Source organism: Apaloderma vittatum, unplaced genomic scaffold, assembly GCF_000703405.1.
Source record: "Apaloderma vittatum isolate BGI_N311 unplaced genomic scaffold, ASM70340v1 scaffold12185, whole genome shotgun sequence".
Taxonomy (NCBI): Eukaryota; Metazoa; Chordata; class Aves; order Trogoniformes; family Trogonidae; genus Apaloderma; species Apaloderma vittatum.
Window position 1 is genome coordinate 46883 of NW_009716584.1, and position 12313 is coordinate 59195.

Sequence of the window (12313 nt, forward strand, 5' to 3'; positions counted from 1 at the left end):
AGATAGTAGCTAACATACAACATATTTAAAAGAAAAATAAAATGTTAGAAGAACTGGGGGAAGGGAAGCCTCATTTCTGTCCCCTAATGGAGGTTGCAAGATTGCAAGCAAGCTGACGCAACTTCGTGGACCATTAGTGTCAAAGGTTGCTAATACAGCTAACAAAACGCATGTGGACATCTGATCTTTGTTGCTGGTTCAGTTAAAAGTCAATGAAGCGGATTGATGCAGTCTCTGTGTCCGAGCTTAGCGGGACAGAATGAAACCAAAATGTTTACTTATGTTTGATACAGTAAATAAATGTCCATCTGGAAGGAGAAACCTGAGAATGAAGCAAAACCAACCAGACAAACCCCCAGCCTGCCTAGAGGGACAACTCATTCTAGTTTGTTATGAAAGAAAAAGCCCTTCATCTTTACAATGGTCATGCTAAAATCAAATGCCTCACCCAAAATGGGTATGGCTGGATAATGTTGGTCATTATCTAACTGCTCGTCACTGCCGGGCTGACAGGTCATCTCACACGCTTAGCTTAACAACAAAAAAATGATGAATGAGATGAGAGCTAGATTAATCACTTAAAGAACCCAACAACACAAACCTCAAATTCTTAAATTCTTAATTCTTGATTTAGATTTGCTTGCTTTACACAATATGACTTTTTGATATAGCAAAACTTACTCCCAGTTTAAGCACGTGCTTAGTGGTAGATCACTTTTCACAGCAAGTGGACGTCATAACTATTAACATTAAACATGGTATAATGGTATCTCTCTGAAGATAACAAAAGAGAAAAAGAGCCTTTAATGCCTGTGCTTCTTTATCAACACTTTCTGCACCTTCTCTTGGACAATTACCAACCTGGGACATCGTGTTTTCTCCATGAAAGAGCTGTTAGCTTTAAAGGAACAAACCCAAACATAGTTCTCATCTATAAAATTAAGCAGAAAAACCTTACAGGACTGCAGAATATAGACTACCAAGTTAGGTATTGGCACTTTATTTGTGCTCTGTAGCTACAGAAAAGAGGGGAAAAGGTTATATTTATATTTGTTTAGTTTGTGAATGCGTGTTGTGCAAATGAATTAATTTATCAGAGAATAATTAGAACTTGTCATGAAGAATGAACGCTTCTGAAACAAAACAGATGTCTGAATTTCGTTTCTTGTATGTTGTTTTTATTTTTGTCAGTATAAAAGAAAAATTGAGTGCTGTTGACGTACTTGAAGCTGATAGTATCTGCAAATTGTGTTGCTGACGTTCTTTTGTGGGTTTGGTGGGTTTTGCAAAGTTATTGCAGATTTGTAACCATATTTAAGCAAAACCTAGCAGAACGTCCTGCAAGAAAATCCTTTTAAAATTCTAAGGCACATTTTGCCTTTGTAAAAAATAAATTATATTAAAATCTGCATATATTTACAAAATTGCTACTGTTTAAATGATTCTGGAAAGAAGAAAATTATAAAATATGTTGGACGTTTTAGGGTAGATTTTGCTTTTACAAACGGAGGCAAATAGAAGCAGGAAAGCACTGTCACCAGCTACTTTAGTGTATGTGTTAAATGATTTATAAACAATCCAGAGATATTGAAATATGGACATATAATTATTCTGTCATCAAGATATTTCTGTTGCATGCCATTGCTTCGAACGCCTCTTTAGGACTTTTACTGGGTTAGCCTCAACTGGGAAAATGGTCTGTTACGTATAAACACATGAAGGGAGAAGCATTTTATATTAGATCACGTAAGATTTATTACATTGGTTTTCAGCATTAGCTTATCAGTTATTCCTATTCGTTGTTCTCTTTTTTGCTTTACAGATGATACTTTGGGATTGGGATTTGAAGCAATGGTACAAGCCCTATTACCAGGTCAGTGTATCATGAATCTTAGTTGTTTTGTGAAGTGTGATCGAGTACCAAGTTCACTGAAAACTCAGATTTCAATTTTTCTGTTGATGTTTTATTGACCTAAGTTGTCCTAGTACGTTCCAGCTCTGTGCAGCATACGTTTAGCAGTTCTGATGAAGTTGGCAAGGATCTACTTTCTATGGTATACATGAGAGTAGTCTCAAACCTAAGATGGGACATTTTTATTTTTTTTTTCCCTGAAATATCCACTAGCATAAGGTAGGGAGTGATTCCCCAGCAATGTCAGCAAACTCAGGTCTATTAAGATCTCACCTTTTTTCCTCATTGCTTGTTTTTTCCCGTCTCTTGTATCAGCAGTTGCATCTAATCAGCTGTTGCTGTTCAGAGAATTATGCCAAACAAAAACTAAACACTGTGACGAAAATGTTTTTTCTGTACAAGTAGTAAGTTTGTGGAAATAGCACCTCTCTAAGGGGTTTATAACAGTTTAGCCACCAAAATTTCTGTTGATATTCTTGCAAGAGATAGAACATTGAGATTAAAAAATTGGCACCAGAAAAAAGTAATCTAAAAGCTATAGTTGAATTCTGAAATATTTTTTGTGGGGAAAAAAATTGCAAAAATTAGTGTCTCAATATGTTTATGTGAATGTATTTTTTAAGAGAAAAATACATTGCATTGTTTTCTCTAAATTTATTTTTGACGTGCAATGGTGAAGATGCTTGTTTAAAATCAGAATACTGTGATACATTTTGACGTGTTAATAGTTTGCAACGTTTCCATCTATTCTAGAATGCTGGCAGTGGAAATGGAGTTGATCTGTCAGTACTAAATGAGGCTCGGAGCATGCTAACAGACCTCCTGGCTGACCCGTCACTTCCACCACAAGTGATTTCTTCCCTTCGAAGCATTAATAGTTTGATTGGGGCTTTCTCAGGCACATGCAGGCCAAAGGCTAGTCCATTCATGCCATTTCCTGGTTTCTTCCCCTGTCCTGAAGTAGAGGATCCTGCTGAAAAAGGAGATCGAAAGCTGCTCAAGGTCAAATGACTTTAATTTTCATTTGCGTATGTGTTGCAATTAAAAAAAAAAAAAAAGCTATCAAGGAGAATTCATCCGGAAAGAATAATTCTGTATCGATAGTAGCTTTTTCCCTGCGTATCTATGAACTATGTTTAAGGTCAAAAGAGAGCGGCTATGAAAATGTAATGTACATCTTTATTTCTCTTCCCTGACTGGCTTCCAATGAGCATTCAGTTATGAGGTTTTTTTCACTTCTGATGGGGAACTGCCTGGTTTTGGTAGGGGGGAAAAAAAAAACAAATAAGGAATAGAAAGAAACTGAAATTGGGCTTCAGATCTTGGGCTAGCAATAACTAGTTATCTAATACTATCTCTTCACTCTGAGTTTATTGGTAGCCAACAACTTGGAATGTGTAAGCTGTCCAGTTGGTGTGATTCACTGATTGTAAATTCCTAAAAAAAAGAAGGAAATCTTAGACAAAAAGTATCTCCAGGCTGCTCTGCAATGGAAAGACTTTTCACTTCTATGAGATGGAGCTGTCCCCAGATTTCCTAGCATATGATAGTAGAGTGCTTGGCAGACTGGTGGATTTCTGGTGTTACCAGCAGTCATGGATTTTAACAGCTTTCGTGCTTTAGGCAAGTAAAAGTTGTCTAGACAACCCACATCCCTTGTCTCCTGGCCTTGTTGCTGGTAACTGTAAGTCTTCTCGTAATAGCTTTCATTTCTGGGACGGCAACTTTTCCCCATTGTGTAGTGATTACTGTAGAGTGATCTGGCCTTCCTTAGCCTTTTGCTGCCCACGTTTGGTTTATTCTCCACTTCTTTATCTAGTAGCTAGGAAACTTTGAGATTTGTCATATCCCTGGTGTTCTCTTATTCTTAGAGTAACCAGGAATGGAGAAAAAATAAGTGCAGGTGCTGGGGCCTTCCTTCCATATTGTGCTAATGTGCACTTGTTTCAGAGACTGGACCTTTCTCCCCCAGTGCTGGGGATTTTCACCTGTGCTTCCCATTTTATGGAGAGCACACAGGTTAGACTGATCTGGTCCACTGACCGAAGCCTATTGTAGCCTCAGAGCACTACCACCGCAGGGTAGCACTGAAGCGTAATTGTTGGACCACATGGATTTCAGAGTATGAGTATCTTTAGGTGTTTTAGTTTGGGGAGATAGAAAAAGAGATAGGAAAAATAATTTTTCCTAGTAAAATAATTTTCTTGTATCTTTTTATTTTCTTGAGCAATAAGAGTGAATGTAAGATACCATACTTACTGCTTCACTATAAAAAGTTAACAATAAATAATCTTCACAAACAATAAATAAAATTTTAATGTTTCTTTTAAATTATATTATATAGATTTTAACCATGGTTAAATTACTCAGCAGGGATTAAATAGCAGGAATAGCCTGCCAACACCACAGCTGAGACGAGCCTCAGGAGTGTCTGGCGTTCCACCTGCAGAGTCAACATCTTCTAGATGGGAACGGAGTAACAGCAAGAGATCTCATCAGGAATATAACACATCAAGGTAAGCACTTCGCCAAATTTTAAGGGCAATAATAAATGTAGCCTTTCTAAAATGGTCCTGTGCGTAATGTTGGAACTTGGCAGCGGAAGTATTTAATGTAAAATCTTGTGAATTAAGTCTCCAAATTCTGCCAGTGTAAACTGGAAAGTGTTTCAAGTTAATTATATACTGTACTTTGTAAGTCTGTTTGATCTCAAGCAAAAATCAGGTCGTTCTGGGATTGAATGGCATGCTCTTTCCTAATAAGTAGGCCTGCAAATCAGTTTTAGTAGGAAATGAACAAACCCTGCAAACATACACGATTGCAAAACAAACTAGTTTAACCTCTAAACCTTTATTGACTTCCTCCTTCTCCTTTTTACTTAAAATATGTACCACTTTCCAATTTCCACGTATCACAGATTTTGTTTTCTAATGAAAAAGATGATATGACTTTCTTGCATTTTGCAGCCGTTTTTGTGTGTATTGCAACATTTATTATCCCTACAGTTATTGAGCCAGCAGTCAACCTAGACGTTTTTTAAAGCTGACTAATATGTCAGCATCACACTTCAGAAGAACATATCTGTGTTTAGAACAGTCATTTGAACAAATGGTGGGAGATCAATTATTTCTGTATTTGACTTCTGTTTGAAATCTTATTAAACAAATTCAAATCTGCTTTGGTAAATACTGTTTTCCCATACCAAAATGAAATAATTTATTTTGTATAAACTATTCTTAATTTAAAGTACATGTATAATGTTATTTTTAATTGCATATCACATTTTTGTTTATTAAAGGAAGTATTTGATTTAGGAGTGCAATTTCATGCCTAGAACAGCAGATGGCATAACTCAACAGTCGAGATTAACAATTTAGCTACTGAAGTACAACGTTACTTCATGTCAAGATCGGTTTTAGTTTTAGGATAATAATAAATAAAATTAACTAAATATGCAAAATTAATTTGAAAAGCAGGCTATGGCTGCACAAGATCCTTTTTATGGCACTTACAAGTAACCAAACTTTTAAACGTGCTCAGGTCTGTGAGAAAGTGTCCTACTTTGTTGAAACATTCAAGTAAATTGAAAACCAACTTAGAAAACAAAACCTGTAGCATGTGGTCTGAATATACTTTTTGTGTCATTTTAGGACTGCTTTCACAGCCAGCAGTTTTTAGTCCATGAACCTGACACACAGTGTCTAGCTGACCTTGAATTCAGCCACTCTGTAGTACTCTCTCTTTCTTGAATGGCAGTGAACCTGTAACAGAGCAGTCTGGCCATTTTATAAGTGTTTTGGGTAATAAATGGAAGACAGAGTAGGAAAGAAAGAAAACTTCTTACTGTTTTATTTTCAGCCAAGGATCTCATTCAAGTGGGTCTTTCGGTGCAAACTTGCTGACAATACCAAAACAAAGATCATCCTCTGTGACACTGACCCATCATATCGGTGCCAGACGAGCAGGTAAGATCGTGCGGCTTGTGTAGCTTAGTGGCAGGGTGTCGAGGCAGTAGTCAGTACACCACGTGTGACAATGGGGTTTTTTTTCATGGAAGTGCAGTACTACAGTAACATCAGCATGTTGCATATTTTTTAAAAAAATACTTATTTTAACCTGCTTCTAAGAAAGCTCAGATTTACAACTGATACCAGTTTTGTAGCGATCTTAACTTATGTGCTATGCAGCTGCAAAATGTTGCAATGTTCAGTATGATTGGTACCTCCTGAAAATTGCAACATTCGCATATATTGAGAAAGGACTTTTTTAGTAATGATGCTTTTTGTAATGGAACAGTGTCACTTAGACACTCCTGAATACCTGATAGCCCTCGGAGATGAATACTTTAAGAACTTTGTAAGGAGTTAGAGTAGATTTTATTCTAACATTGTCAGTGTACTAAGCTGGTATATGCTGTAACAGCAGTGTGGAAATTATGTGTATGTCAGTATTTCAGAGATTATAACTGGTCTGCTTGCCCATATTAAGTGAAAGCTTGAAAACTACTTCTTTCGACATTTTTGCCAATCCATTTTAGCATGAGTTAAAAATAACATGTCTAATAGTTTTATTTTATAGAAGTTTAAATATGCAGGTTGGATTAAGACAGATGAATGCACTTTTTAATTTCATGGTTATTTTTTTAAAACAAAGTCACTAGTTTTCTGTGTACTATTTACTGATGGTTTGGTTGTTCCCCTTTCACTCTCCTAAACACCAATAAACATTCAAACTCGAGCCAGATCCTCATGTAAGCTCATTGTTGCACATTCTTAATGGTTCTGCCTTCATAAAAAGCTTTCTAACCAGCGATGTTTTTATTGACATGTAAACCCACGTAATGTTTGTTTTGGAAGGTTCTTCTCCTGGCCTGAGTCCTGTGGGTTCACCCAGTTATGGATCTGTCTCCAGCGGGGCTTTCAGCAACTGGTCACCTGTTGAATTTCCTGATACTGCTGATTTTCTTACAAAACCAAGCATTAATATACATAAGCCTCCAGGACACACATTTAGTTCTACAGATTTTCAGCAGCAAGTTAAAACACCTGTAGGTTATATGTGTAGCAGGTACTGTAAACTTCATTAAATTTTTAGTAATTTTGCATGCACTGAATACAACTAAAATGAAAAAAAACGTAACAAGACCTATACATCTATTAGTATTGGAAAAAAGGCACATGATCTCGTAAGAATCTGTAACTATATGATCCAAGGGAAACTAAAGAATGCTGAATATATGCCATTGATTTAAAAAGGCTCTTCCTGGAAAGGAACAGTTATTGTAGATTTGACATGGTTTCGTGGTGAACCTGACATTGCTAGGTTAATGGTTTGACTCGATGGACTCAAAGGTCTTTTCCATCCTAAATGATTCTATGGTAATATTTTACAGATTTTTAGAAAGGGGGACTTCATACCTGGGAATTGGAGTCTGTATTTCTGAATACTTTCCAAATAATTAGCTGTACTTTATTAATTCATGGAGGTGAGTCTAAGGGAGGTGATGGTTGATTATTTTCTCAAGTACAGACTAAATCTGTGTGTGCCAAATTTAGGAGAAAATACTAAGGTCACTTGGTGGAGAAACCTCCAAAACCATGCCATTGTCAGAAAGGTAATATGCAGATTTTTTTCAGTACAACAAAGCAATAGCAAAAGAAGAAAATTACTGAATGTTGTAAATATTTTTCATGTATTCTGTAAGCTGTGGACGTCAGATACTCAAGCCTGTTCCAACATCAGAACCAGAATTTGCAGAATATAAAGACAGAAAATCAGGTGGGATTTCAAAATAGACAAATATTTTATATCAACTTGCTTTTTAACGTTTTTAAAAGCCAATTAAATCAAATTTTTTATATTTCTCCATAATTTTTTTTCCTACACTTTAAGTAACTCATATGCATGTATTTTATTTTAGCTTGTGACTTAGGATAATCAAGATAATCTAAAATATTGCCTGCATCAGAGTAAGGATTTTATAATAGGCTTCCATTCAAAGCCTTATAGTTCTGTACTCCATATATCAAACAAGTTCTCTGCCATCTCAGCTAATCACTGAACCAATTTTTTCAAGTAAAAAGGTATACTTCTAGATTTTCTCAATCTTCAGACAGGTTTTGTCTAAAAATTTTTTGTCTTTTACAACTTTAAGTTCTTAAAAGAATTTATAAACCAACTATTATATTTCTGTGAAGAATCTGTACGATCAGTTCAAGAATTATTAGGGAGAAGAGATTTGCAAATGAATTATTGATATACTATTTATGCATGTGTTTTCTTTAAGGTGAAATTGGAAGTGCTGATGTTTCAAAAGACTCTTCCCACCATACAGAGAAGAAAAATGATGAAAGGAAGGAAACGATCAATCAAATACAAAATAATCTGCTTGTAAGCATGTAATTGCAAAAAAACCTTGCAATAACTTTTATCAATATAGTATTTCTTTATCACTTATAACATGCTGTAAAGAAGTCTTCACATTGCTAAGAATTGCAGCTTCTGAAGGGAAGTTATGCATTCTTGGATTCAGATTTTCAGTAAACAATTGTGTATTTCCAGCTTGCATAAATTTCACTATGGCGAGAAAGATTGTAATTATATTAATTTTTTGTTGATCAAACTTTATTTGTGTAGATTTAATATCGATAGTATACTCAAACACTGACTGACTAGTCTTTTCTCTTGTTTCTCATAAAGAATGAAAGATGTGGCAGTTTCAGTGAGACTTACAAATGAATGTTCATACAATGCAGTGTATTGGAAGTGGAGGGAGACAAATAGTTTAAGCTTTACTAATATTTTGAATTTATACGTCAGTTTTTTAAAAGCTTTTTCAAGTAACGAACTTCTAAAGCTCAGTAAATGTTTTGTTAACCTGTGCATATTCTTGCTTTCTTTTATTAATGCATCTTGTTAAAAAAGAACCAAGACTGAAAATTTAGCACCATCTCAGAAAGCCCTGGAATCTGCTGCCCCCAAATATAAAAAGTCAAGCCCTTAACTGTGCTGTTTTTACTCTTGATTTATGGTTTTCTCATACTGAAGAGCATTCAGTAATTTCAATAGTGATTTATCGTTTTTGTGGCTTTTTTTGCCAATGCAACTGACAAATTGGCTTTCATTGTTACTTTAGAGATGATAAACTATCTGTCTTACTCCTGTACAGGAGCAGAGTCCTACATTAGATCATGATTCACTAATGGAGAAGATGAACAACTGGAATTTCCAAATCTTTGACCTTGTACAAGAAATGGGAGACCAGTCTGGAAGGATCCTTAGCCAGGTTTGTTATCTTTTATTATGTGAGGGAGGGTGTGTAAAGCTGTCGTGCTTATGCATTTCGTTTAAACTGGGAAAACGTTTTGCATTCAACACATATATGAATGCTACCTTGAAAAGTAAAAATATTTTTCGTGTACTCCATCTCACCGTAAACCATGAAACGCCATCTATGTATAGACAGCATGCACTGCTCGTCCCGCTGCCACTCTGGTCCTTTTGTCTGCTGTGCTGTAAGCAGCTGATACGTATCTTACTTAAGAGCCAATTAAAAGCTGTGTTTTGCCATCATCCGTTGTAAGGTTCTCCAATGGGGTATGGCAGGTGGAAGGAAGGATGTCCTCTCATTTTGCTCTTAAGTTCCTTTGAGCACCGCCCACACTTCAGAACTTATTCTTTCTTTCAAGTGTCTGGGGAAAGGAGTGACAAAAATGAGTAGCAGTGACTTACTTTGAAAAGCTTTTGTAATAGTTGCAGTCTTGGGGCAATTAGGTCTTTAGTCACTAAGCTCAGCTGGCAAACCATAATATATTTGCACAGTATACACAAGTGTGGGTGTTCTGAGTACATTTCTGAAACATTTTTTTTCGTTTACCAGGTAGGTTTGTTACAATTATCCAAGATAATTAATAATGAATAAAAGAAATAGGATTTCTTTGCCAAAGTCTCAAGACTACATTGGAGGGGTTTTTTTTATATTATTGGTTCTACTACTATAGTTCACTACTTTGAGTTTTTGAATAATAAGAATATGAGATTTCTTCTTTTTAGGTCACTAATGGAATAAAACTAATGGAATGTTCTATAACATTAGGAAAATTTTGGAGAATACTATTAAAGTAATCAGTTGTGCATAGAATTTATAATTATAGAAATAAAAGCTTTTATTGTGTATTTGAGAGGATCATAAAAATCCACATTTTTGTGCTGAAAAATCATTAAGCATATCTCTATGACAATAACTTTCAGATAATCTTTACTGGAATGTCAGCCATTCCCATCTCTGTAAGCAAACAGAATTTTAAAAACAGGAATGTTTTTAAAGCTGAAAAAACAGAATGTGCTTAGGTATATTTTTGAGACTAAAATTCATTTAAATATATATTTAGGTAACTTACACCTTGTTTCAAGACACGGGTTTGTTTGAAATTTTCAAAATCCCAACTCAAGAATTCATGAATTATTTCCGCGCACTAGAGAATGGCTACCGAGATATTCCATGTAAGTACTATCCAATTACATATATTTTTCTTTTATCTCAATGTATCTCCTTTAGTATGTGTATTACTTTAATGTTTTAATACAGATGTAGACAATGTCTGAACTTAGTGTGTTTTTAATCAATGTATTTGTCAGAAGTTAGAACTGATATAATGAATTGCAGCAAAAAATGGGTCGACTGCAAAACTAAATTTGTTAACATGTGAGTTGAATATGATCTTAAAGAACTTGAATGAGTAGTTGAATCATTCAGTTGAATACTGAAGTCAATAGGAAAATATTTCTTGATTTAACACAAATTTTGTAATAGAATAATAAGAAAGTACAGAATTTTGATAGTAACTAGTCATCTTGCTGTTCAGGACAGCCAAATTTACTGGAAAATGGAACAAAAAATACCTCCCACACTCCCCCACCACACACTCACCCACTGTGTCACAGGTGCCTGTAGGTATCAGGCTGGAAGTGATGCTAGTGGCTCACTAGCCCTGACTTATAAGGCTGCTTTAGCTTTTCCTGACTCTTGGGTAGGATGGAGTATGCTTAGAGGATATTTGCAGTTTATCTAACTTGTTTCTAAAAAATAACTAACAATTTAAATTCAAATTTCCCTTTATATTTAATCAAAGTCTCCCTTATAGTAGATTTGGCATGTTACATTTCTTTTTTTTCCTCTTTTTGTTCCTTTGGATTATATTTCAGATAATATTTTTTTATTATGTTTTGATAAATTTCAGATCACAACCGTATACATGCCACAGATGTTCTTCATGCAGTGTGGTATCTGACAACACGGCCCATTCCTGGATTTCAGCAAATTCATAACGAGCGTATAATGGAAAGTGATATGGGTACGTATTCACATAGGTGTTTGGGTTTTTTTCATTCCCTTTCATGGAGCAAATACAAGTATATGTTAATAATTAAAAGCTTAGATTGTTACGGTTGCTTTCTAATCTAAATGGCAACTTTACTGCAATCAAGAGACGTAGCCTAGATGGCCAGTGTCCCTTTTTCCACTAGATTGCCTTCTGTGCGTGCTGAACATTCCTGGGAGCCAGCCTTCTGCAGCATGAGCGATCTGTAGCTGCAAAGAGAGTGACTTCTGCTGTTTTATGTCTTCTAAGGCAGCCTGCAGTTTCAAGGACCAAGGGAAATATTTCTTCCTACCTGTCCCCTTCTGATGAGGGCAGCAAGCGTGGATATGTGCTCCACACATTGCCAAACGTGTGAAGTCTACATTTCTTTTCATAAAATTCTGTGGCAAGAGTGAGCTCTGACTGTGGTGAATTAAAAATATTTCTTTTTTTCTGATTATGTCTGTTCAGAGCTCTTCTGAAATTCGCCTTACAGCATTGTAATGGGAAATCTTGTCTGAAAAAATGGATCCTGAGGTCTATCTCCATGTAGTACTCAAGGAACATTCCACTTTCAGGACTTTTTCAGGACACTTCTTACAGGCTTCACAATATTCTGTGGTATTTTGCCCTCCTTGTGTAATGTCGTGAAACAGCTGAAGCATTTTATGTATCTTTATGTATTTTATGTATCTACCCTCTGGACAACAGGTGTGGCCCTGACAAATTTACAATTTACTGGCATTTCAACTTTCCTTCAGAATTGCTGGTTCATCTATAAGCTATAGTATGACTCTGTTTTAAAGTACAAGTCTTACTTTGTTATTCAGCTCCACGATTACAAGGATAATTATATTCATAATAGTATCTGAGTAATTTAAAATGTATTAAAATCTGAATAAAATAATTTTCTAAAAATATTTTGGTTTTGTGTTTTCGATTTTCTTAGACGAAGCCAGTGGTATTGCTCCTGTTCAAGTCAGCTATATTTCTTCAAAAAGTTGTTCTATTGTTGACGACAGTTATGGTTGTCTGTCATCAA

The 12313-nt window shown here is 35.4% G+C and overlaps 1 protein-coding gene across 1 annotated transcript in view; it reads left to right on the forward strand.

Moving 5' to 3' along the window:
- PDE3B (phosphodiesterase 3B, cGMP-inhibited) overlaps positions 1-12313 on the forward strand; it is a gene marked incomplete at its 5' end in the record, with an annotated part of 64189 nt that overhangs the window by 46840 nt on the left and 5036 nt on the right. Inside the window, 11 exons of the mRNA XM_009869593.1 lie at positions 1823-1873; positions 2666-2914; positions 4286-4428; positions 5771-5877; positions 6769-6979; positions 7617-7690; positions 8199-8302; positions 9081-9197; positions 10303-10414; positions 11152-11265; positions 12221-12313. The exon at positions 12221-12313 is cut by the window's right edge and continues 98 nt beyond it. Of these exons, the coding sequence (XP_009867895.1) occupies positions 1823-1873; positions 2666-2914; positions 4286-4428; positions 5771-5877; positions 6769-6979; positions 7617-7690; positions 8199-8302; positions 9081-9197; positions 10303-10414; positions 11152-11265; positions 12221-12313 (1375 nt within the window). The remainder of the gene's footprint in view (positions 1-1822; positions 1874-2665; positions 2915-4285; positions 4429-5770; positions 5878-6768; positions 6980-7616; positions 7691-8198; positions 8303-9080; positions 9198-10302; positions 10415-11151; positions 11266-12220) is intronic.